This window comes from Coregonus lavaretus (genome assembly GCF_964263955.1).
Source record: "Coregonus lavaretus genome assembly, contig: HAP1_SCAFFOLD_1780, whole genome shotgun sequence".
NCBI lineage: Eukaryota > Metazoa > Chordata > Actinopteri > Salmoniformes > Salmonidae > Coregonus > Coregonus lavaretus.
The window spans coordinates 25,001-52,174 of NW_028165704.1; the positions used below are offsets into that span (position 1 = coordinate 25,001).

The 27,174-nt window shown below is 43.0% G+C and overlaps 1 protein-coding gene across 1 annotated transcript in view; it reads right to left on the minus strand.

Moving 5' to 3' along the window:
• The window catches only part of LOC311115569 (maestro heat-like repeat-containing protein family member 1), a 56,387-nt gene that overhangs the window by 17,428 nt on the left and 11,785 nt on the right, over nucleotides 1-27,174 (minus strand). Inside the window, exons 12-30 of the mRNA XM_084190717.1 lie at nucleotides 21,121-21,194; nucleotides 20,659-20,781; nucleotides 20,371-20,481; nucleotides 18,114-18,258; nucleotides 17,270-17,310; nucleotides 16,935-17,076; nucleotides 16,262-16,314; nucleotides 15,799-15,906; nucleotides 15,083-15,202; nucleotides 14,370-14,492; nucleotides 13,766-13,912; nucleotides 11,381-11,407; nucleotides 8,663-8,785; nucleotides 8,274-8,353; nucleotides 7,779-7,923; nucleotides 3,310-3,405; nucleotides 3,112-3,216; nucleotides 2,353-2,488; nucleotides 841-953 (exon numbers count right to left, since the gene is read on the minus strand). Of these exons, the coding sequence (XP_084046843.1) occupies nucleotides 841-953; nucleotides 2,353-2,488; nucleotides 3,112-3,216; nucleotides 3,310-3,405; nucleotides 7,779-7,923; nucleotides 8,274-8,353; nucleotides 8,663-8,785; nucleotides 11,381-11,407; nucleotides 13,766-13,912; nucleotides 14,370-14,492; nucleotides 15,083-15,202; nucleotides 15,799-15,906; nucleotides 16,262-16,314; nucleotides 16,935-17,076; nucleotides 17,270-17,310; nucleotides 18,114-18,258; nucleotides 20,371-20,481; nucleotides 20,659-20,781; nucleotides 21,121-21,194 (2,012 nt within the window). The remainder of the gene's footprint in view (nucleotides 1-840; nucleotides 954-2,352; nucleotides 2,489-3,111; nucleotides 3,217-3,309; nucleotides 3,406-7,778; nucleotides 7,924-8,273; nucleotides 8,354-8,662; nucleotides 8,786-11,380; nucleotides 11,408-13,765; nucleotides 13,913-14,369; nucleotides 14,493-15,082; nucleotides 15,203-15,798; nucleotides 15,907-16,261; nucleotides 16,315-16,934; nucleotides 17,077-17,269; nucleotides 17,311-18,113; nucleotides 18,259-20,370; nucleotides 20,482-20,658; nucleotides 20,782-21,120; nucleotides 21,195-27,174) is intronic.

Genomic DNA, 27,174 nt, shown 5'->3' on the forward strand with positions numbered 1-27,174 from the left:
AGATCTGAACCAATCAAGGACTGTCCCGGAGAGTCCTACCCACTTTTCCAGCCTATCTATAAGTGTTCCATGATCGACAGTGTCAAATGCTGCACTGAGATCTAATAGAACCAGAACTGTTACTTTATCAGAATCAGTATTCAGCCATATATCATTTAAAACTTTAATCAGGGCCGTTTCAGTACTGTGGTGAGGTCGGAAACCTGACTGAAATTTGTCTAAAAGACCGCATGAGGTCACAAAATTGCTGAGTTGATTGAAGACAACCTTCTCAATGATCTTGGCTATAAAAGGGAGATTTGATACAGGTCTATAGTTGTTCATTATAGATGCATCCAGTGTTCTCTTTTTTAATAGGGGCTTAATGGCAGCTGTTTTTAGAGACGTTGGGAAAATGCCTGATTGCAGAGAGCTATTAACTATAAGTCCATTGTTATAGAGGTAAAAATTGTTTTTAAAAAGTCTGATGGCAGTGTGTCGAGACAGCAAGTGGAAGCTTTAAGATGTCGAACTGTTTCTTCTAGGGATTTTTGATCAATTGTATTAAAATGCGACATAATAACCAAGTTATGTCTTGGTGGTGGTACAGAGTCCTTTTTAGACTGAGCAGTTTTGATGGTCCGTCTTATACTTATCATTTTTTCACTAAAGAAACACGCAAATTCATTACATTTCACAGTGGACATGAGTTCTGATGGTATCTGCTTTATTGGGTTTGTAAGCTTGTCGACCATGACAAATAGAGAATTTTGAAACCTAAGGTGAAACATGATGTATAAATATTTTTGTGAATTTAACACTGACTGTATTCTCCTATCCTGCAACATAAGAGTCCCTTACCTTGGCGAGCTCGGAGCAGGTCTTGTAGAGGACAGAGTGGTCTGGGTTGTCCATGCTCTCCCTCAATGTGATCAGTCTCTCCACCGAGTCGTCTTTATAGTCCAGAGAGAAGCCTAGTGCCAGGGGAGGGAGACAATGAGACCAGCTGCAGCTGAGCTCCACACACTGCAATCTCACTCCAAGCAGGATGCCACACACAGAGGTGTGCATCCCAAATGGCACCCTATTCACTATATAGTGCACTCCTTTTGACCAGAGCCTTATGGGCCATTGACGGGGCTGTAGTGGAACAGGTTGAGAGCTTCAAGTTCCTTGGTGTCCACATCACCAACAAACTAACATGGTCCAAACACACCAAGACAGTCGTGAAGAGGGTACGACAAAGCCTATTCCCCCTAAGGAGACTGAAAAGATTTGGCATGGGTCCTCAGATCCTCATAAGGTTCTACAGCTGCACCATCGAGAGCATCTTGACTGGTTACATCACCGCCTGGTATGGCAACTGCTCGGCCTCCGACCGCAAGGCACTACAGAGGGTAGTGCGTACGGCCCAGTACATCACTGGGGCCAAGCTTCCTGCCATCCAGGACCTCTATACCAGGCGGTGTCAGAGGAAGGCCCTAAAAATGGTCAAAGACTCCAGCCACCCTAGTCATAGACTGTTCTCTTTGCTACCGCACGGCAAGTCTAGGTCCAAAAGGCTTCTTAACAGCTTCTACCCCCAAGCCATAAGACTCCTGAACAGCTAATCAAATGGCTACCCGGACTATTTGCATTGTCCACTCCCTCTTTTACGCTGCTACTCTCTGTTTAATATATATGCATAGTCACTTTAACTCTACCTACATCTACATATTACCTCAATTACCTCGACTAACCTGTGCCCCCCCACATTGACTCTGCACCGGTACCCCCTGTATATAGCCTCGCTACTGTTATTTTACTGCTGCTCTTTAATTATGTTATTTAAATGTTTTACTTATCTATTTTTTACTTAACACTTATTTTTCTTTAAAACTGCATTCTTGGTTAAGGGCTTGTAAGTAAGCATTTCACTGTAAGGTCTACACCTGTTGTATTCTGCGCATGTGACAAATAAAATTTGATTCGATTTGATTTGTCAAATGTAGTGCACTATATAGGGAATAGGGTGCCATTTGGAACGCACCCAGAGTTTCTCGTATTAAAGGGGCCCAGAAATGGGCTGTGATGGTCCCTGGGGGAGTTAAGCTGGTCCCTGGGGGAGTTAAGCTGGTCCCTGGGGGAGTTAAGCTGGTCCCTGGGGGAGTTAAACTGGTCCCTGGGGGAGTTAAACTGGTCCCTGGGGGAGTTAAACTGGTCCCTGGGGGAGTTAAACTGGTCCCTGGGGGAGTTAAACTGGTCCCTGGGGAGTTAAACTGGTCCCTGGGGGAGTTAAGCTGGTCCCTGGGGGAGTTAAGCTGGTCAGCAGAGAATAGGAAACTATACAAGACAAGGCGTATTGAATCAGAGACAGAGTGTGTGTGTGTGTACCTTCATAGCGTAGCTGGATGTAGAGCAGGGTGTAGATGCAGTCGATGGCTGCCCTGCGGACCAGGGGGTTGGGGTCGGTGCATCGGGGGGCCAGGCGGCCCAGGAGAGAACCCAGGTTGTGGAAGGTTACCATGTTCTACAGACAGAAAACCCAGATTAAGGCTAAGGGTTGGTTTGACTTTTAAAGGGATACTTCAGGATATTGGCAATGAGGCCCTGTATCTACTTCCCCAGAGCCAGATGAACTTGTGGATACCATTTTTATGACTGTTTCCAGTATTAAGAAAATTAGAGGTCGATTCGCGAGCCAATGCTAACTAGCGTTGGTGCAATGACTGGAAGTCTATTGGTATTTACAAGGATGCTAGCAGATACCCATAGACTTCCAGTTCAGTTCATCTGAGAAAGTAGATAAAGGGCCTCATTGCCAAAATCTTGAAGTATCCCTTTAACAATAAAGAAGCACTTATATCAACTTCTACTGTTCTCCAGGAGTTCTGGATGATTTATTTAAATGTCCTTCAGTATCTGTGGTCCTGTTGCTGCAAGCCCCATGTTCCTACCAAATGAGCCTTTAGAACCACTACAAACATTGGTCAGCTCACAAGAGACACTACTGAATTTTATGGCATCGCAAATGTTTTGAAAAACACGGCAATATTTGCTGTTAGTTTATGTCTATAAAACTCAAGGTCTTTAGCTAGTAAGGTCCAAATATTACCTGGGAAAGAACGGTTTGCAGTTGTTTTTCTGACTCACTTTGACGTTGAGGCTGGTGAAGTAGAACTGTAGGATGTGAGCTGTGGTCTTCATCGCCCTCTCCCTCTCATGGTCCTGACCAGAACTCAACCACGCCTCAATGTGCTGCGGACAACCAAAGGCAGGGTCAAGGTTGGGCTAAAGATCATTGTATAAATAGGTAAACATTTAAGCGTATACTTCTTATCACCAACTTACCTTGAATACACTCTGTAGTCCGTCTGGACTCAGGTCTCTTGCAAGAATATTCCTCAACAACTCCTGAAGCGCATTGAAGGTGTCTTTGTATAACGCCTGTGGGAAAAGGAGTAGATACAAGCTTTACCATCTCCACTTTCAGGGTATCTGCTGGTTCCATTAAGTTGTATTTAAGACTGTTCCCAAGTATTCCCACGCATAATAAAGAGACACGTGATCGTAAACAAGGTTTGAAATGATTGTTTTAGTCAAACATTATATCTGTTTGGGTTTCTTGTGGTCAATTTGTAGTCTACAAATTATTTGTAATTATGTTCCCGCCACCCCGACTAGCCACCCACGAAACAGAATCGGCCCGCGGCTGAATCTAGTTGATGATCCCTGGGCTAGGCTATAGATGGCTGAAGTATGGGGATGCCCATCTGCACTTGTTTAGGCTGCCGCAATGGGCTAATCATTAGCTAGATCACAAACTAAGTGTCCAGAATTTTGGCTTCGATGATACTCAATAACATAACGATACCACTGTGAAAAAAAATGCCTTAAAGTCAAATATACATGTCACGCCCTGGCTCTGGGGACTCTAGTATGTTGAGCCAGGGTGTGAGTTTTCATGTGTTTTCCATTCTAGTGTAGTATTTATATGTTGGCCAGTGTGGTTCTCAATCAGAGGCAACGTGTATCAGCTGTTGCTTGTTGTCTCTGATTGGGAACCATACTTAAGCAGCCAGTTTCCCCACAGTGTTTGTGGGATCTTGTTCCAAGTAGGTTGTGTTTGATCCAAGGACGTCACGTTATCGTTTTTGTTCGTGTGATCTTTATTTAATAAATATGTTCGCAAATAACGCTGCGCATTGGTCCTCTGTTCCCGACGATCGTGACAATACAGCACAGTAACTTTATAAAACATGTGGTCAACTCTCCATCTAGAGAGCTAGGCCACTGGCTGTGCAGCCTTCTGATTCAGCACTGCTCACACCCAGTAAGTCTCCTGGAGGTATTAATAATGAATAATTATTATTATTATGCGATAACATTAGAATATTAGCCTACAACCAAAAATGGCTATACTTCGAAGCAAGATAGCTAAGCGGGATGACTCTAGACTGACTTTTTCCAGTGCTAAGACAGACATTATTATAGACATTTCATCTAACATGTTCAGGGAATGCATGATAGTTATTCTGATGTGCAATGTCAAAATAGGATCCAGAATAATCAGATATTTATTTTAGGGATGAATTTGCCTGCATGTTTTTTTGTACATATTGGCCTAGGATATTTTCTACATAATGATACAAATAAATACATATGTTGTATTGTCACATACACCAGATGGGTGCAGTGAAATGTGTTGGTTTTAAAGGGTCAGCCATAGTCGTACGGCACCCCTGGAGCGAATTAGGGTTATGTGCCTTTTCACCTTGTCGAGTCGGGGATTTGAACCAGCAACCTTTCGGTTACAGACCCAACGCTCTAACCACTAGGCTACCTGCTGCCCGAGGAAGTGGGAACTCAAAACACATTAGCTAGATTGCTAAATCTAAATATGATATCGTCGCTAGATAGCCATGCAAATGATCTAACATTAAATGTAATATCCTACAAAAACATTCCATTGTTTTCACCGCAAATGGCATGCTCCACTCCGTTCCGCTGGCTTATTATCCGTTTGTAAAGTGGTTATATTTCCTCTATATTGACAGTTGAGAAATAATTTTTACAGTATACTCAAAGCTGAGACTCTCCTCTTTTTTTAACAACAGTAACAGTAGTTGTTTTAAAAACAACTATGTCTTTCACACAATTACATTTCTAAATGTTGCTCAACTGCGCTTATCAGAATGCATCTCTCCCTTCACTCCGTGTGCAAAGGGGGGAGAAGGAGTGAGAGGCAGCAGCGAAACAGGGACAGGGTAGATCCTTTCATTTCAGGAAGCAGATTAATGCACACTACTGTTGACCAAATAATGGTTTTAGAACCAAAAAATCTGCAGGAACGTTGTGTAGTCTAAACAACGACATAAGCAAAATTGCTTCGGTAAGAGGAGGACAACGTCGGTTTATCGTCCCAGCTCTAGGTAGGATTGTTGTCTATCAAATTGTACCTTCACCCTTCTCTCTCCTCTGGCAACGGCCTGACTCACACTGGCACACACACAGTCAGAGGCGCACATGTGGATAGCTCTAACATCTTGAAAGTGCGGCTCGAGTATTATTTGATGTTGCCGTTTTGCCGCGGTGGTAACAATTACGCAGCAGCGCAATGTAAAACAGTGTAGTCATCTCCGTCACATTTTTTAAGACCTTTGAAAACTGAATTGAAGACATTTTTAGACTTATTAAAGCCTAAATAAATAAATTAAATTAATTTCAGACCCGCGGACACCTTGTTTCATACTTTCATAAAATGAGTGTGAAGGAACAAAGTGCAGGTTCATGTTTTTGCTGAGATGACTATGTCTATACACAGAGAGAAAGGCTGTGCATATATGTGTACTTGAGGTTGTTCATGTGTGTCCTAAAGGTTGAACGTGTGTGTATGTACAGTGGGGGAAAAAAGTATTTATTCAGCCACCAATTGTGCAAGTTCTCCCACTTAAAAAGATGAGAGAGGCCTGTAATTTTCATCATAGGTACACATCAACTATGACAGACAAAATGAGGGAAAAAAATCCAGAAAATCACATTGTAGGATTTTTAATGAATTTATTTGCAAATTATGGTGGAAAATAAGTATTTGGTCAATGACAAAAGTTTCTCAATACTTTGTTATATACCCTTTGTTGGCAATGACACAGGTCAAACGTTTTCTGTAAGTCTTCACAAGGATTTCACATACTGTTGCTGGTATTTTGGCCCATTCCTCCATGCAGATCTCCTCTAGAGCAGTGATGTTTTGGGGCTGTCGCTGGGCAACACAGACTTTCTACTCCCTCCAAAGATTTTCTATGGGGTTGAGATCTGGAGACTGGCTAGGCCACTCCAGGACCTTGAAATGCTTCTTACGAAGTCACTCCTTCGTTGCCCGGGCGGTGTGTTTGGGATCATTGTCATGCTGAAAGACCCAGCCACGTTTCATCTTCAATGCCCTTGCTGATGGAAGGAGGTTTTCACTCAAAATCTCACGATACATGGCCCCATTCATTCTTTCCTTTACACGGATCAGTCGTCCTGGTCCCTTTGCAGAAAAACAGCCCCAAAGCATGATGTTTCCACCCCCATGCTTCACAGTAGGTATGGTGTTCTTTGGATGCAACTCAGCATTCGTTGTCCTCCAAACAAGACGAGTTGAGTTTTTACCAAAAAGTTCTATTTTGGTTTCATCTGACCATATGACATTCTCCCAATCCTCTTCTGGATCATCCAAATGCACTCTAGCAAACTTCAGACGGGCCTGGACATGTACTGGCTTAAGCAGGGGGACACGTCTGGCACTGCAGGATTTGAGTCCCTGGCGGTGTAGTGTGTTACTGATGGTAGGCTTTGTTACTTTGGTCCCAGCTCTCTGCAGGTCATTCACTAGGTCCCCCCGTGTGGTTCTGGGATTTTTGCTCACCGTTCTTGTGATCATTTGACCCCACAGAGTGAGATCTTGCGTGGAGCCCCAGATCGAGGGAGATTATCAGTGGTCTTGTATGTCTTCCATTTCCTAATAATTGCTCCCACAGTTGATTTCTTCAAACCAAGCTGCTTACCTATTGCAGATTCAGTCTTCCCAGCCTGGTGCAGGTCTACAATTTTGTTTCTGGTGTCCTTTGACAGCTCTTTGGTCTTGGCCATAGTGGAGTTTGGAGTGTGACTGAGGTTGTGGACAGGTGTCTTATACTGATAACAAGTTAAAACAGGTGCCATTAATACAGGTAACGAGTGGAGGACAGAGGAGCCTCTTAAAGAAGAAGTTACAGGTCTGTGAGAGCCAGAAATCTTGCTTGTTTGTAGGTGACCAAATACTTATTTTCCACCATAATTTGCAAATAAATTCATTAAAAATCCTACCATGTGATTTTCTGGAGAAAAAAAATCTAAATTTGTCTGTCATAGTTGACGTGTACCTATGATGAATATTACAGGCCTCTCTCATCTTTTTAAGTGGGAGAACTTGCACAATTGGTGGCTGACTAAATACTTTTTTTCCCCACTGTATATACTAGAGGTCACACATTGGCTGTACAGTGTGTATTGGAGGCAGTGAATGTTCATCATAGAGTTGCTGCTGCTCTGCTCTCTCCTCTCTCTATTTGGGTTCCAGCACCTCTCTCTGCTCTCTCTGTTTGGGTTCCAGCACCTCTCTCCGTTTGGGTTCCAGCACCACTCTCCTCTCTCTATTTGTGTTCCAGCACCACTCTCCTCTCTCTGTTTGGGTTCCAGCACCTCTCTCTGCTCTCTCTGTTAGGGTTCCAGCACCTCTCTCTGTTTGGGTTCCAGCACCTCTCTGCTCTCTCTGTTTGGGTTCCAGCACCTCTCACCTCTCTCTGTTTGGGCTCCAGCACCTCTTCGTCTTTGCCCCTGTCCTTGTCTGGAGTGTCCAGCGGGGGCAGGCCATACACACCGTTCAGACACGTCCGCAGCATCTCAAAGTTGTCATTCTCCGTCAGCGCTGGCTCCAGGTTACTGGGGTCAGCCTGGGGTCAAGGATTAATAACATCACTCAGTAGGAGCTAGGGATATACAAAACTTTCCAAAAATTCCCAGGTTTTCCAGACATCCTGGTTGGAAGATTCCTGGAATCAGGAGGGAAGGAATCAGCAGGAAATCCAGAATCCTCCAACTAGTATTTCTGGAAAACATGGGAATTTTGGGAAAGTTACCGGATTTTTGCAACCCTAGTATGGACAGACCTTGAGGAAGATGAAACACCTGGTACTGACAAGCTCCTGGCAGGCTGACTGTCTATGGCTGACATCCCTGGGCTCTGTTCCAACATGCAACCCACTAGCACACCTCTTGGAATGAAAGGATACATGAGGTTGGCACACGTCGTCATCACAAGGTGGCGAACCGGAGTCCGCATGGCATCCGTCGGTTCTGCCTTGATAAAATCCTTCAACAAAGTAAAGGAAGATATTGAGAGGGAACAACACAATCAGGACCACTTTACTATAGCACCCCTTATATCATAGAGCCTTTCTAACAGATGCATAAGACATAACAGCCGTCATAGCAAGTCATAAACAATGTTTGGCAGTTGGTGTGATCTAAATCAGGTAACATTTAATTTAATCCTCTGTCATAAGGGCTACATAATACTGTCATAACAATGGCATAACAGAATACATAAACATCACATAACATGACATAACAGAATACATAAACATCACATAACATGACATAACAGATGACAAACACTGACCATCATGACTCCCATGAGTTCCTGCTTGCGGACGAACATGTAGCCCTGTTTGCGTATGACGGTGCTGATGGCCTTGGCTATGAGCCCCACGCTCTGAATCAGACTCAGCTTCATGGTCAGGTCCTGACGGGGGGGGAAATACAGCGTACACACACACACATACACCCCGATAGAGGCACACACACAGAGACAGACAGACACAAACACACACAAAAATACACACACAAAGACAAACACACAGCCTCAGACTGTGTTCATGGTAATTGGCGATGGCGGTCAGAGGTTTAGTTTGTTCGCATCGTTGTGAGCAAGACAACCAAATATTAGTTGTATAGTGCAACCCTCAAGCATACACAGACAGTCACTTACCCTATGATTCTAAAGTTCCCTCTGACATCAATAAAACGTCTAGAGATTGATAGACTAGAGCAGGACCAAAGATTTCAACCGTAGTGATTTCTATATTTTGTTGAAATGTCAGGGGTCCATAAAAGAACGATCTTAAACTTCATAAGAGCATCCCATCAATAGAATGTTTTCAGCACATGGCATAAGAAACAATAGAGTACGGTTGGGTCAGTCACATAAATTCAACTGAAGATGAATTTCACAACTTTTCAGTTGGCTTAAAATCTATGTATACAGTGCATTCGGAAAGCATTCAGACCCCTTCACTTTTTCCACATTGTTACGTTACAGCCTTATTCTAAAACTGATTAAATTGTTATTTTTTTCCCTCATCAATCTACACAATAACCCATAATGACAAAGCAAATGTATTAAAAATAAAAAACTGTGATATCACATTTACATAATTATTCAGACCCTTTACTCACTTTGAAGCACCTTTGGCAGCGATTACAGCCTCGAGTCTTCTTGGGTATGACGCTACAAGCTTGGCACACCTGTATTTGGGGAGTTTCTCCTATTCTTCTCTGCAAATCCTCTCAAGGTCTGTCATGTTGGATGGGTAGTGTTGCTGCACAGCTATTTTCAGGTCTCTCCAGAGATGTTTGTTTGGGTTCAAGTCCGGGCTCTGGCTGGGCCACTCAAGGACATTCAGAGACTTCTCCCGAAGCCACTCCTGCGTTGTCTTGGCTGTGTGCTTAGGGTCGTGGTCCTGTTTGAAGGTGAACCTGCGCCTCAGTCAGAGATCCTGAGCAGGTTTTCATCAAGGATCTTTCTGTACTTTGCTCCGTTCATCTTTCCCTCGATTCTGACTAGTCTCCCAGTCCCTGCCGCTGAAAGACATCCCCACAGCATGATGCTGCCACCACCATGCTTCACCGTAGGGATGGTATTGGCCAGGTGATGAGCGGAGCCAGGTTTCCTCCAGATGTGACGCTTGACATTCAGGCCAAAGAGTTCAATCTTGGTTTCATCAGACCAAGAATCTTGTTTCTAAATGGTCTGAGAGTCCTTTAGGTGCCTTTTGGCAAACTCCAAGTGGGCTGTCATGTGCCTTTTACTGAGGAGTGGATTCCGTCTGGCCACTCTACCCTAAAGGACTGATTGGTGGAGTGCTGCAGAGATGGTTGTCCTTCTGGAAGGTTCTCCCATCTCCACAGCTCTGTCAGAGTGACCATCGGGTTCCTGGTCACCTCCCTGACCAAGGCCCTTCTCCCACGATTGCTCAGTTTGGCCGGGCAGCCAGCTCTAGGAAGAGTCTTGGTGGTTCCAAACTTCTTCCATTTAAGAATGATGGAGGCCAATGTGTTCTTGAGGACCCTCAATACTGCAGAAATGTTTTGGTACCCTTCCCCAGATCTGTGCCTCGACATAATCCTGTCTCGGAGCTCTACGGACAATTCCTTTGACCTCATGGCTTGGTTTTCGCTCTGACATGCACTGTCAACTGTGGGACCTTATATAGACAGGTGTGTGCCTTTCCAAATCATGTCCAATCAATTGAATTGACAACAGGTGGACTCCAATCAAGTTGTAGAAACATCTCAAGGATGATCAATGGAAACAGGATGCACCTGAGATCAATTTCGAGTCTCATAGGAAAGGGTCTGCATACTTATGTAAATAAGGTATTTCTGTTTTTAATACATTTGCAAACATCTCTAAAAACCTGTTTTCGCTTTGTCATTATGGGGTATTGTGTGTAGATTGATGAGGGGGAAAAAATACTTTAATCCATTTTAGAATAAGGCTGCAACGTAACAAAATGTGGTAAAGGTGAAGGAGTCTGAATACTTTCCCGAATGCACTGTAGATACCGGTCAATATCAATTAAACAATAAATCAAAAGTAGAGGGTGTATTTTTTGAGAATGATCATCCATGCCTTGATTTGGAGACTGTAAATGTCAGAGAGAAATGTAAGCTTTGCAATCTGGATGGGAAAAAATAATTTCAACATCAAATTTCACCATCTGATTTGGCATCACAACCTAAGAGCTGGTGTGAGTCTTAGATCAGAAAGGTAAGGAAACACCATAGTGCCCCTAGAAACACCATAGAGCCATACAGTGTTAGTACGACATTGAGGGCATTCAAAAGCTCTAAACGTTCTGAACTTCTGAAACATAGAGGCAAACAAACACACTGCCTCCCCATCATAACTCTTTCAACTAGAGAGACATTTACTTCTAAAAGTTCAGAACGTTGAAGCAGCAGCGTTCTAGAGAGAAGAGATTGTTACAAGAGTTTTAGTGAGAGAGAGAGCGTAGAGAGAGAGAGAGGATCCTTTGTCAGGGTCCCGTCACGGTACCTTGGTCTCTATTTTAATCCCCAGAACCTGCACAACATAAAAGTAACAAGGAGTTTAATTCACAAGTGTACGCTACTAGACAAGAATATATCCTTTCCCCTAAAGAGAAGAGAATGTGCTCTTTCCCCTCATTAAGAAAATGTTTTATCTGACTACAGAAGGCCCTTACCATGAAACTGTTCCACATTTAGATGGTTAACCGTGGTATGGGAGAGCGATACATTAAATGTCTCACAGATACAGATGAACTCTATATCCGCATTGCAGTGCAGTAAAAAGGTTAGCAAATGTTACAGTGCTGGCCAACTAGCCGTATCCAATTAAATGAGCCCTGTGTGGAACCCAAATGACTCAATGGATATAGACTTGGCTTCTTAACGTTAAACACCTTATGTGTGTGTGTCCAACCACCCACCCTAACCACAGACATAAAAATCCTATGCTCCAATTCAAGTGGAAATCTGGAGGTCATACATTGGCAGCGGCCCCTGAATGCTGCAGTTTAACAGGACTCATTTAACAAAGAAAACTATGAAGGCTAGTTTTCAGACAGTCATTGTAATGCTAAGCATATGGCCGGCGGGTAAAGGAGATCCCTGGGGATATAAACCAGGTTCATCTGAGGCCACGGAGAGACAGAGAGACCTCCTGAATGATATGGCGTGATCTCTCCTTCAACTGATTGATATAATCACATATTCCTTTTACTGTGGTTTTTGTTGTGTGGTTTATGTTCCTTTCAAATGCCACAAATATGCCCCATCATTGGTTTTCTTTAAAAAACAGTTAGCGATGGTTTAGTATTACATACAGTTGAAGTCGGAAGTTTACGTACACCTTAGCCAAATACATTTAAACTCAGTTTTTCACAATTCCTGACATTTAATCCTAGTAAAAATTCCCTGTCTTAGGTCAGTTAGGATCACCACTTTATTTTAAGAATGTGAAATGTCAGAATAATAGTAGAGAGAATGATTTATTTCAGCTTTTATTTCTTTCATCACATTCCCAGTTGGTCAGAAGTTTACTTACACTCATTAGTATTTGGTAGCATTGCCTTTAAATTGTTTAACTTCCCACAATAAGTTGGGTGAATAAGTTTCCCACAATAAATTGGGTGAATTTTGGCCCATTCCTCCTGACAGAGCTGGTGTAACTGAGTCAGGTTTGTAGGCCTCCTTGCTCGCACACACTTTTTCAGTTCTGCCCACAAATTTTCTATAGGATTGAGGTCAGGGCTTTGTGATGGCCTCTCCATTACCTTGACTTTGTTGTCCTTAAGCCATTTTGCCACAACTTTGGAAGTATGCTTGGGGTCATTGTCCATTTGGAAGACCCATTTGCGACCAAGCTTTAACTTCCTGACTGATGTCTTGAGATGTTGCTTCAATATATCCACATAATTTACCTTCCTCATGATGCCATCTATTTTGTGAAGTGCACCAGTATCTCCTGCAGCAAAGCACCCCCACAGCATGATGCTGCCACACCCGTGCTTCACGGTTGGGATGGTGTTCTTCGGCTTGCAAGCATCCCCCTTTTTCCTCCAAACATAACGATGGTCATTATGGCCAAACAGTTCTATTTTTTTTTTCATCAGACCAGAGGACATTTCTCCAAAAAGTAAAATTTTTGTCCCCATGTGCAGTTGCAAACCGTAGTCTGGCTTTTTTATGGCGGTTTTGGAGCAGTGGCTTCTTCCTTGCTGAGCGGCCTTTCAGGTTATGTCGATATAGGACTCGTTTTACTGTGGATATAGATACTTTTGTACCTGTGGATATATTGAAGCAACATCTCAAGACATCAGTCAGGAAGTTAAAGCTTGGTCGCAAATGGGTCTTCCAAATGGACAATGACCCCAAGCATACTTCCAAAGTTGTGGCAAAATGGCTTAAGGACAACAAAGTTAAGGTATTGGAGTAGCCATCACAAAGCCCTGACCTCAATCCTACAGAAAATGTGTGGGCAGAACTGAAAAGGCGTGTGCGAGCTAGGAGGCCTACAAACCTGACTCAGTTACACCAGCTCTGTCAGGAGGAATGGGCCAAAATTCACCCAACTTATTGTGGGAAGCTTGTGGAAGGCTCCCCGAAACGTTTGAAACAAGTTAAACAATTTAAAGGCAATGCTACCAAAAACTAATTCCCACTGGGAATGTGATGAAAGAAATAAAAGCTGAAATAAATCACTCTACTATTATTCTGACATTTCACATTCTTAAAATAAAGTGGTGATCCTAACTGACCTAAGACAGGGAATTTTTACTAGGATTAAATGTCAGGAATTGTGAAAAACTGAGTTTAAATGTATTTGGCTAAGGTGTATGTAAACTTCCAACTTCAACTGTATGTCCTACTTCATCTCTCCCAGGCCCTAGCTCCTTACCTTGGTGTTGAAGTGCTTACTGATGCTGCGGAGGATGTCGGAGTCGATGCGGGACAGGATCTGGTCCTCTGGGGCGTGGAGTGCTACGTAACCGTAACACAGGATCAGCGTGCTCTTCATCTTCTCTACATCCATGTCATTCTTGTCCTGAGGAAGAGGAGGAGGAGGTAGTGATGGGAGGATGAAGGTTTCCCCAGACACAGATTGAGGCTAGTACTGGACTAAAAGCTATTTCAATGTGGGATTAATGTCAACTTTGTAAAAACCTTCAAATATACAAATTAGGCTAATTAAATCAGTTTATCAATACCTGTACATGTTTCCTTTCAAATACTTTAGCAGGGCTTGATAGAGCTCGTCTGGTGAAATGGAACCAATGGAATAATCCCAAAAGTGCAAATCTTGCCTACTGTATGTGGCACTCCAGGCAGGCTCAATCAAACGCTCAAAATAGTAGAACGAAATCAACACACTCCATAAAATCTTGAATCAGAATCTGTCAAATTGCTGACTGTATGAGGCATTGAGAGAACCTCCAAGGCAGACATTGCCAAGTTTATGATTTTTTCCACCTACGATGAAAATAAAAACATAGCCTACTAACTTTGAGCAGGCTGAATATTCCGGAGGCTTTCCTGAAGGCGTCAGATTTCCCAAAGTCGTCCAGTTTGGCCAGAGTGGCATCGAGATGACTGCTGGCACACAGCCCGATCCCCATGGCGACACCCTGGGAAACCCATTACCCCAAACACACCCAATTAGTACAGTTTAATGGATGCTTAAGCCTCCAATGACCAAATAGTACATCTATATTATCATTAACATCGTCATTAGAATTTGACTACCACTCTCTGTTATTAGGCCTAAAGATTGTAAAAACACAAAAATTCCTAATCATCTGGTTGTAATACAACGGAAATGAGGGGGGGAAAAAACGTTTAATTCCAGACACAAATTACAGCTTAGGAAGGCAGGCGTGACCTGCCTTTGAAAATAATCAAAGGCTTAAGAGTACTTGTCACAAGACTGTCTTTACTAGGCAATTTAGCTGTAGAGGCCACCGTACAAAGACACACTGTTCTGCCTGGCGACGCTCTGCCCTGCCTTACGCAGACAATTACATGAAGGGTCACGATGAACGTATGAAGACAAATACACAAACAAACCCCTAGTTTCTGTGTAATTCCAACCATCAATGTACACAATGCCCTGGTGTTTATGAGCTACTCGGGGGGGGGGGGGGGGGGGGGGTTGAAAAGCAACTGCTATCAAGAGGATCGTAGCCTGACTCAAATGGGGTCGGACTAAGAGGTTTACCGCTCTCTCGATGGCGTCGTTGTGTCGTGCGCTGATCAGTATCTCCTGCAGCTGCTTCTGGACCACCTCCTTGTTGTAACAATGCTGCAGAGTCACTCCAATGCACCTGTAGAGGAAACTCTGTGGAAAGAGCCATGAAGCCAAGACTATAAACCTTGATAGTTTGTAGAATATATTGTTTTCAAGAAGATATTGGTCATGAAGAACTCTTGGCCATACTCATGGTTGAAGCGAGGTAAGGATGAGGTTGGCCCTACTCATGGTTGAAGCGAGGTTAGGATGAGGTTGGCCCTACTCATGGTTGAAGAGAGGTTAGGATGAGGTTGGCCCTACTCATGGTTGAAGAGAGGTTAGGATGAGGTTGGCCCTACTCATGGTTGAAGAGAGGTTAGGATGAGGTTGGCCCTACTCATGGTTGAAGAGAGGTTAGGATGAGGTTGGCCCTACTCATGGTTGAAGAGAGGTTAGGATGAGGTTGGCCCTACTCATGGTTGAAGAGAGGTTAGGATGAGGTTGGCCCTACTCATGGTTGAAGAGAGGTTAGGATGAGGTTGGCCCTACTCATGGTTGAAGAGAGGTTAGGATGAGGTTGGCCCTACTCATGGTTGAAGAGAGGTTAGGATGAGGTTGGCCCTACTCATGGTTGAAGAGAGGTTAGGATGAGGTTGGCACTACTCATGGTTGAAGAGAGGTTAAGATGAGGTTTGTTCACTAACCTTCTCCTCCAGGGACTGATTAAAGGTGGAGAGGTAACGCGTGGCCTCTATAGCCAGCTGGCAGCTCCACTTGTCATCAGCTATGGCCACCAGGGACTTGGCTAGGAGCTGTATATGTCCAGACAAAACCCCACCACACAGCCATGTGACTACATCATAATGCTGTACATCAAATCCCTTTGTGACTGAAACAACAGCAAACACTTCTTATGCAACACTTTATGTGTCAGACACTGTCTACGTCCCAAACGGCACCCTATTCCCTATGTAGTGCACTACTTTTGACCAGAGCATCTTAAAAGGAATAAGATGCAATTTGGGACGCACCCTGTTCTGCATAGTGACTGTTATTGACAGTGTTGTGGAGACAGACAAAGAGATGTTAGATAAAGACCACCATAGTGACTGTTATTGACAGTGTTGTGGAGACAGACAAAGAGATGTTAGATAAAGACCAGCATACCTGTAATAGACTCTCTTCCCATTTCTTGTTGTCTAGTGTTTCTGGTGTAGACTCTGTAAAGAAGTAGAATAGAGAATAAACCATAATACTCAGACCTCGCTCGCTGCACTTCCTGTCAGACAACAAAAAGAGTTCCAAGCCGACCAAAGAGCTAAAATGATTTAAGATCAGTTTTAATACCCTATGCTCTACTTAAATCCAAGTTATGTATTTTTATGATGGAAAGACGAAATAGGCCACAGTTAAAAAAGCTCTATCACAAAAAATATATATAGCCCCGACATTGCCTTTAAAAATGTGAATCACTTATAACGTCCCTTAACTGGAGCTGTTGTGGTAAGATGTGCCTTTATTAATATCAGTTCTCTCTCAGTAGAATACACGGAGCAAGAACTATTTTATACCACTGACATTAGAATGGGGTTCAAACAGCCCCCTAAGCTGTCAATACTGCAGTAGCAATAAAAGTCACTCAGGGTTATTTCTGCTTTGCTCTCCAAAGGGGGTCATTCAGAGAGAGATATAGGAGGAGTCCCAAATGGCACCTTATTCCCTATATAATGCACTACTTTTGACCAGGGCCCATAAGCACAACATAGGGAGCCATTTTGGACACTACCATAGCTCGCTATAGGTTATAAGGCTCTGGGGTCATTGAGTTGAGGTCATTTACCTTCCAGGTAGCTGAGGAGAGCAGGGATCTCCTTCTCCCAGAGTGCCTCAGTGTTGGGGTGGATATTAGGGCTTATGACGTTCAGTAGAGACAGAGACGGTGCACCATGGCCACGACTCCGGAACGGGAACGAACCGTTCACCTGAGACACACACACACACGACGCGACCACATCCCGACTTACAGGTAAGACAAAGAAATAGCCCAGCTATTATTGGAGACATTTATCATATTTTTGGGGTTTAAATCAAGTTCAAGTTTTATAAAACTCCCACATAGCAAACTGAAATCCATGCGCATACAAATGGAATGCCATTAGGGTTTCATAGACTCACCAAGAGCCGGACCATCAGTATATGTGGAGAGGGAAGATTAACTGAATTGAAAAGAAGAACAAGATGAGAGCGTAAACAAGGTTGATAGCAGACTAAAGCATTATAATGAATGACTGAATGATTAACTGGCCAGGCTCTTACTTCTCCCCACAAAGAGTTCAGCTTAATCATCGTCTTCTCATTGAAACAATGACCTTACAGTTCAAGCCCCGGGCAACGCTAGTGCTTTATTTAGTGATAAATGTGGCTTCTCATTCAGCTAATCAGAACCAGACACTCTGGTCTGTCTGGCCTCTCAGCACCAAACCAACGGCCCTTTAATGAGAACAAAATGGCTGTATAAAATATACTTTCAACAGAAAAAAAAACGATTCCCAATCCCAAAGAAGTGCTGACGAGGAGTAGGCCGGGGCTGCCTGGCTGCGGCCATCTTGTTTACATTAAAGGGCTTGTGTGCCGAATCCCAAGACGGGAACGCCAGACGGACTCAGAGAGAGGAAAAGGAAAAGAGGAAATGACCTCATGCCATTGGTCAGATCCCCCTGGCTCATCGTGATGACATCATAATGGTTTGTTAATATGAATGTAATGTACTGTGTGTGAATGTACTGTATGTGAATGTACTCTGTGGAAAATGTACTCTGTAGAAAATGTACTCTGTGGAAAATGTACTCTGTGGAAAAATATGTACTCTGCGGAAATATGTACTCTGTGAGGAGTACTCTGTGAAAAAATGTACTCTGTGTACACGTACTGTATGTCTACCAGGGAGAATGCAATATACAAATTACAAATGTCTGTTGCGCACGTAGTAAACGGATTTCCTTCTTCTAAAGACACCTACCTTGCTCGTTGAAGTCTATGTTGAAGTTGGGCTCCTGGGCGGCTCTCTTCTTGGTGCCCAGCAGTGTGAGGCTCTTGCAGAGCGGTGCGGTGGCGTTGGAGTACTGACCTGGGGTCAGGTAGTACAGCAGCATGGGCCACAGGACCTGAAGACAGACAGACAGAGGATCAGTCAGGTACTACAGCATGGGCCACAGGACCTGAAGACAGACAGACAGAGGATCAGTCAGGTACAGCAGCATGGGCCACAGGACCTGAAGACAGACAGACAGAGGATCAGTCAGGTACTACAGCATGGGCCACAGCATCTGAAGACAGACAGACAGCTACTACAGCATGGACCACAGCACGTGAAGACAGATGTACAGTAATATCACAACATTGAGTTTGCCTGGTACAATTAAACCAATAGCATAGACAAATGTGCAAACCCATAACTCTAGACATGCTAAATCAAACCCATAACTATAGGCATGCTAAATCAAACCCACAACTATAGGCATGCTAAATCAAACCCAGAACTATAGGCATGCTAAATCAAACCCAGAACTATAGGCATGCTAAATCAAACCCACATCTATAGGCATGCTAAATCAAACCCACATCTATAGGCATGCTAAATCAAACCCACAACTATAGGCATGCTAAATCAAACCCACAACTATATGCATGCTAAATCAAACCCATAACTCTAGACATGCTAAATCAAACCCAGAACTATAGACATGCTAAATCAAACCCAGAACTATAGGCATGCTAAATCAAACCCAGAACTATAGGCATGCTAAATCAAACCCAGAACTATAAATCAAACTCTCTCAAAATATTTCAACTATGATTTGAAACCAATTCTGCAGTCCAACTGTCCATGCAATGAAGACTTCAGCCAGTGGCCAAGAAAGGCAAGAATGCAGTGTAGACACAGAGATTTAATCCAATGAAGGCATGGTAAATCACTGTTCTCTTCGGTCTCTGTCAATGCCTTGTCTAATAGCTTCCAGTGGGAAGTAATACAAGAGACATGTCATCTCAGAGAGTGTTGATGTTGGGAACCGCAAAGGAACAAGTAACTAAGAGCAGAGTGATTGGCTGTAAAACAGACAGGGTGATGCTGTCTTTGGATGTGACGCTGTCACTGTGTCAAGTGTTTATGAGGATCTTCTCTGTCGGTCTCGGCAAGGAAAACAGAGCAGGTTTCCCCCCCCCCCCCCCAAGACATCTGATGATAGTTAATACTTTCCTGACTGAGCTTCTTTACACAAACGTCCATATTATAGCAATCCCACCCTCAACCTCTTCTCACAAGTATTATGTTTGGTGTTAAGTGTGACTTGGCTCCGATGTATTCCAAAGCCGTTTTTACAGCAGGAACAAACATTAAAATGTAATTTGTTCACTGCCTCTATACCTGAAACCATTCGATGAACGACAAAATATGTTTCTGCATCAATATGCTCATCGGATAAATAATGTTCATGTGAGAGAGAAGAAGACAGGCAATAGATTGGAGAGAGAGAGAGAGAGAGAGAGAGAGAGAGAGAGAGAGAGAGAGAGAGAGAGAGAGAGAGAGAGGAGAGAAAAGGAGAGAAAAGGAGAGAGGAGAGAGAAAGAGAGAGAGGAGAGAGAAAGAAAGAAAAGGAGAGAGAGAAAGAAAAGGAGAGAGAGAAAGAGAGAGGAGAGAGAGAGAGAGAAAGAGAGAGAGAGAGAGAGAAAAGGAGAGAAAGAGAGAGAGAGAAAGACAGAGAGTTTTGTTTTCGCTTTTATACAATGTCATGTGTCCTTTTTTTTTTTTTTTTTGTCATTTAGCAGACGCTCTTATCCAGAGCGACATACAGGAGCAATTAGGGTTAAGTGCCTTGCTCAAGGGCACATCGACAGATTTTTCACCTAGTCGGCTCGGGGATTAGAACCAGCGATCTTTCGGTTACTGGCACAACGCTCTTAACCACTAAGCTACCTGCCGCCCTAGTCATGTTGAGACTGGTCTACTACTATTGCTTTAAGTCTTGTTATTCTCATTAATATTATTGTTGTAGTTGCTGTTAATGGTAATCCCATTTCTACAACAACTATTATTATTGCTGTTGGTCCCACCATTTTTGTTATATGTATACTTTGACAATGTAAGTAATTTAACTTGCCATGTCAATAAAGTCTATTGAATTGAGAGAGAGAGAACAGTGAGAAAAACAGAGATACAAAGAGAGAGAGAAAGAGGAAACTGAGAGAGGAGTCTTATCTCCATGCAGTAGACTCACGTCAGTCAGGCGTCCTACAGTCGTAGTGAAGAGGTCAAGTGTGTTGTCACACATGCTCCGCAGCGCCTCATTGGTCACTTCCTCCGGGTCACTGGGGCGCTGGCCTGGACGCTGCAACAAACCAAACCCACACACAGTTCTTTAGAAACACACACACACACACACACACACACCACCATATACAAGTCAGAGTATTTTTTACTGATCCACCATTTACAATGTCATGCGAATCCTTCGCCAAGGATAATGGCTTCAGACCAATAAGTATTGTAGACATGCTAAACGTACATAGTAAGTGTCAGGGAGAGCACAGTGTTGGATGATAAACTTGACCAGCAGGTCTCCTCCCTCCAGCTCCAGGTAACCATGGTGAGCCATGGCACTGATCACCTGGACAACCCTCTTCTTCACCTGCAGGGAGAAACGATAGACAGGTCAGAGGTCAAGTATAACACTAACATTAAAACGTTAAGAAAACATTTTGGGTCGGTTTCCCTGATTAAGCAGGTAATAGCCTATTGAAAGTGGTTTTCAAACCAGGACCAGATTTAATCCATGTCTGAGAATTTAGGCCATTATGTATGATGTGTTCCCCAATGATAAAATGTTTTTTAAATATATATTATTATTTTTTACAGCGTGTGGATATGGGTAATTGAAACGGTCTTTGATTTTATTTTCTATGCCTTTTAGGAGTGAAAACTGCGCCAAAGTGTAACAGTTTAATATTTACACATGGCGTGCGGTTACCTTATTGCTGTGGTCAGCCAGTGGTTGTCTGATGCTGGCCAGGATGAGAAGCTTCTTCGACTCCATAATGGATGCTAGATCACAGACAGGAAGACTTGAGTAACGTCATGAGGTCATTTCATATCAAACAAGTCCTTTTTAAGTACCAGTGATGCTTTCAAATCCAGAGAACGGAGTCACTTAACACTAGAACCTCTAAAGCAGTCATTTTGACTGCTCATTCATTAATTTATTTTATTACTCTGCCATTTTTAAAGTCATGCCTCCCTCTGTCCTTGACTTTTCCTATATAAGTCTATATAACACACGGTCATTGTTAGAATCTTAATATCACAAACAGAATAGGAGTTATAACCAGTTTTAGGAGGGCATGTCATTATTTGAATGGTTTTACACCATAAGTTGGTGTGGGTGTTTTGGATCAGATGGCACGGCTGTACTCGGTGAAAGGAGGCACCCGCCGCTGGCCTGTTGCTTTGTTCTACAACATGCTTGACTTTGCTGCTATCAAAACACACGTGTTCAAGCAGAGCATGAACAACACCATGCCCTATAGAGACTTCATCACTAGTCTGGCATACGAGCTCCGTGAGAGACATGAGGGCCAAGGCAGCAGCAAAGATTCCACGTGAGCTTTTGCGCGAGGCAAATTGCACACATCTCCCGGGGAGGAGACAGTGCCAGGTGGCCAGATGCACAAAGAACAGAACCCAAGACATCTGTGTCACCTGCAAGCGACGTGTTTGTGGGACGTGTTTCAAGCAAATTAAAGTGGCAAAGATTTGTCGACTGTTAGGACAAGGGATAACAGATAAATGAAATCCAACCGATGCCATTGCGTGAAGCACACCATGTAACCACGAGCTGACAATAGTTTACTATTTTTGACTGCAGTCATATCGACACTTATATTATTTATAATGCCATTAATGCTTTTCATCATTTGACAGAGAATTTTGCTGAAAATGCATCTTTGTGTTTGGGACATTTTGTAAAAAAACAACAACAAAAACTTCATAAAAATAAGCTGTTAACGTGGTATCTATTTCATAGTTGTAACAAAGGCACTCCACTAATAAAATTGATTGAACAGTTGAGTTTGTGTTTTTACATATAGCCTACAGTAACAAACTAATGAAAGTGCTATTTTGTTATTTGAAATGAAACAAATAATCGTATTCTAACGTTACCTAACACCTTCATGAACACAACCAAATGATTATTTAGCAATAGCATATATGACATTTATTAATTACACTGTTAGAATGTTGCAGTCAGAATGACCCAGTGGTTCTAGTGTTAAATAGTTACTGTACTGTCTGTATATAAAGGGAGTAAGTTGCTGTACTGTATACAAGAGAGTGAGTAAGTAGTAGTGTCTTTATGAATACTGTAGTGAGTAGTAGTGTCTTTATGAATACTGTAGTGAGTAGTAGTGTCTTTATGAATACTGTAGTGAGTAGTAGTGTCTATATGAATACTGTAGTAAGTAGTAGTGTCTTTCTGAATAATGTAGTGAGTAGTAGTCTTTATGAATACTGTAGTGAGTAGTAGTGTCTTTATGAATACTGTAGTGAGTAGTAGTGTCTTTATGAATACTGTAGTGAGTAGTAGTGTCTTTATGAATACTGTAGTGAGTAGTAGTGTCTTTATGAATACTGTAGTGAGTAGTAGTGTCTTTATGAATACTGTAGTAGTGAGTAGTTGTGTCTATGAATACTGTAGTAGTGAGTAGTATTGTCTATAGGTATACTGTAGTAGTGAGTAGTATTGTCTATAGGTATACTGTAGTAGTGAGTAGTATTGTCTATAGGTATACTGTAGTAGTGAGTAGTAGTGTCTATATGAATACTGTAGTAGTGAGTAGTAGTGTCTATGTATAATGTAGTAGTGTCTATATGTATACTGTAGTAGTGAGTAGTAGTGTCTACATATACAGTGCATTCAGAAGTATTCAGATCCCTTGACTTTATCCACGTTTTGTTACATTACAGCTTTATTCTAAAATGGATAAAATAAATTATTCAGTCTATACACAATAACCCATAATGACAAAGCGAAAACAGGTTTAGAATTTGCAAATGTATTACATTTTTTTTTTTTTAAATACCTTATTCATATAAGTATTCAGACCCTTTGATATGAGACTCGAAGTTGAGCTCAGGCGCATCCTGTTTCCATTGATCATCCTTGAGATGTTTCTATAACTTGATTGGAGTCCACCTGTGGCAAATTCAATTGATTGGATATGATTTGGAAAGGTACACACACACCTGTCTATATAAGGTCCATGAGGTCGAAGGAATTGTCCGTAGAGCTCAGAGACAGCATTGTGTCGAGGCACAGATCCAGGGAAGGGTACCAAACATTTCTGCAGCATTGAAGGTCCAAGAACACAGTGGCCTCCATCAACCACCAAGACTCTTCCTAGAGCTGGCCGCCCAGCCAAACTGAGCAATTGGAGGAGAAGGGCCTTGGTCAGGGAGGTGACCAAGAACCCGATGGTCACTCTGACAGAGCTCCAGATTTCCTCTGTGGAGATGGGAGAAACTTCCAGAAGGACAACCATCTCTGCAGCACTCCACCAATCAGGCCTTTATGGTAGGTTGGCCAGATGGAAGCCACTCCTCAGTAAAAGGCACATGACAGCCCGCTTGTAGTTTGCCAAAATGCACCTAAAGACTCTCAGACCATGAGAAACAAGATTCTCTGGTCTGATGAAACCAAGATTGAACTCTTTGGCCTGAATGCCAAGCGGGGATTTTTCAGCGGCAGGAACTGGGAGACTAGTCAGGATCGAGGGAAATATGAACGGAGCAAAGTACAGGGAGATCCTTGATGAAAACCTGCTCCAGAGCGCTCAGGACCTCAGACTGGGGTGAAGGTTCACCTTCCAACAGGTCAACGACCCTACGCACACAGCCAAGACAACGCAGGAGAGGCTTTGGGACAAGTCTCTGAATCTCCTTGAGTAGCCCAGCCAAAGCCCAGACTTGAACCCGATCGAACATCTCTGGAGAGAACTGAAAATAGCTGTGCAGCGACGCTCCCCATCCAACCTGCCAGAGCTTGAGAGGATCTGCAGAGAAGAATGGAAGAAACTCCCCAAATAAAGGTGTGCAAAGCTTGTAGTGTCATACGGGCGGCAGGTAGCTTAGTGGTTAAGAGCGTTGTGCCAGTAACCGAAAGGTTGCTGGTTCTAATCCCCGAGCCGACTAGGTGAAAAATCTGTCGATGTGCCCTTGAGCAAGGCACTTAACCCTAATTGCTCCTGTAAGTCGCTCTGGATAAGAGCGTCTGATAAATGACTAAAAAAAAAGTTAAAAAATAATAATAATACTCAAGAAGATTTGAGGGTGTAATCGCTGCCAAAGGTTCTTCAACAAAGTACTGAGTAAAGGGTCTGAATACTTATGTAAATGTGATATTTCCATTATTATTTTTTTATATACATTTCCAAAAATGTCTAAAAACCTGGGGTATTGTGTGTAGATTATGGGGTATTGTGTGTAGATTGATGAGGGAAATAAACAATTTAATCTATTTTAGAATAAGGCTGTAACGTAACAAAATGTGGAAAAAGTCAAGGGGTCTGAATACTTTCCGAATGCACTGTATATATACACAAACTGTAGTAAGTTAGTAGTATATATATACAGTGGGGAGAACAAGTATTTGATACACTGCCGATTTTGCAGGTTTTCCTACTTACAAAGCATGTAGAGGTATGTAATTTTTATCATAGGTACACTTCAACTGTGAGAGACGGAATCTAAAACAAAAATCCAGAAAATCACATTGTATGATTAAGTACTTAATTTGCATTTTATTGCATGACATAAGTATTTGATACATCAGAAAAGCAGAACTTAATATTTGGTACAGAAACCTTTGTTTGCAATTACAGAGATCATACGTTTCCTGTAGGTCTTGACCAGGTTTGCACACACTGCAGCTGGGATTTTGGCCCACTCCTCCATACAGACCTTCTCCAGATCCTTCAGGTTTCGGGGCTGTCGCTGGGCAATACGGACTTTCAGCTCCCTCCAAAGATTTTCTATTGGGTTCAGGTCTGGAGACTGGCTAGGCCACTCCAGGACCTTGAGATGCTTCTTACGGAGCCACTCCTTAGTTGCCCTGGCTGTGTGTTTCGGGTCGTTGTCATGCTGGAAGACCCAGCCACGACCCATCTTATAATAACATAATAATATGCCATTTCAGCAGACGCTTTTATTCAAAGCGACTTACAGTCATGCGTGCATACATTTAGCTACAGAGGACCACAGAGGATCTTCAATGCTCTTACTGAGGGAAGGAGGTTGTTGGCCAAGATCTCACGATACATGGCCCCATCCATCCTCCCCTCAATACGGTGCAGTCATCCTGTCCCCTTTGCAGAAAAGCATCCCCAAAGAATGATGTTTCCACCTCCATGCTTCACGGTTGGGATGGTGTTCTTGGGGTTGTACTCATCCTTCTTCTTCCTCCAAACACGGCGAGTGGAGTTTAGACCAAAAAGCTCTATTTTTGTCTCATCAGACCACATGATCTTCTCCCATTCCTCCTCTGGATCATGCAGATGGTCATTGGCAAACTTCAGACGGGCCTGGACATGCGCTGGCTTGAGTAGGGGGACCTTGCGTGCGCTGCAGGATTTTAATCCATGACGGCGTAGTGTGTTACTAATGGTTTTCTTTGAGACTGTGGTCCAAGCTCTCTTCAGGTCATTGACCAGGTCCTGCCGTGTAGTTCTGGGCTGATCCCTCACCTTCCTCATGATCATTGATGCCACACGAGGTGAGATCTTGCATGGAGCCCCAGACCGAGGGTGATTGACCGTCATCTTGAACTTCTTCCATTTTCTAACAATTGCGCCAACAGTTGTTGCCTTCTCACCAAGCTGCTTGCCTATTGTCCTGTAGCCCATCCCAGCCTTGTGCAGGTCTACAATTGTATCCCTGATGTCCTTACACAGCTCTCTGGTCTTGGCCATTGTGGAGAGGTTGGAGTCTGTTTTATTGAGTGTGTGGACAGGTGTCTTTTATACAGGTAACGAGTTCAAACAGGTGCAGTTAATACAGGTAATGAGTGGAGAACAGGAGGGCTTCTTAAAGAAAAACTAACAGGTCTGTCAGAGCTGGAATTCTTACTGGTTGGTAGGTGATCAAATACTTATGTCATGCAATAAAATGCAAATGAATTACTTAAAAATCATACAATGTGATTTTCTGGATTTTTGTTTTAGATTCCGTCTCTCACAGTTGAAGTGTACCTATGATAAAAATTACAGACCTCTACATGCTTTGTAAGTAGGAAAACCTGCAAAATCGGTAGTGTATCAAATACTTGTTCTCCCCACTGTATATACACACACACACACACACACACACACACACACACACAGTTGTGGAAAAAATTAAGAGACCACTGCAAATGTTTCTTAAATCAGCATCTCTACATGTATGACAGCCATTCCATTCCAGCGTCTGTTGAATTCCAACACAGGCACACATCATTCTACTGAATTAGGTACTGATTAGGTGATCACATGAACCAAATCTTATTTAACGAGGAAAAGTATAAAAACCACTGCTGTGGTCATCACTATCCTCTTGCAATAGGACCAGCTGGATGGCAAAAACAGTGCTAATAGTACCTCAAAAGTAATATTAATCAAAAAATAACTATTGACCATGCCAAAAGAGTTGAAAGGAAAGTTTTGAGTGAGGAAAAGAAGGGTTCAATTCTGGCTTTACTGGCAGAGGGATACAGTGAGTGTCAGGTTGCTTCCATCCTTAAAATTTCAAAGACGGTGGTTCATAAGAACAAGGTCAAGCAGCAGACATTGGGGACAACAAAGCTACAGACCGGCAGAGGGCGAAAACGACTCTCTACTGACCGGGATGACCGCCAACTCATTTGAATGTCACTCAACAACTGTAGGATGACATCAAGTGACCTACAAAAAGAATGGCAAACGGCAGCTGGGGTGAAGTGCACGGCGAGGACGGTTCGAAACAGGCTCCTAGGAGCAGGGCTGAAGTCGTGCAAAGC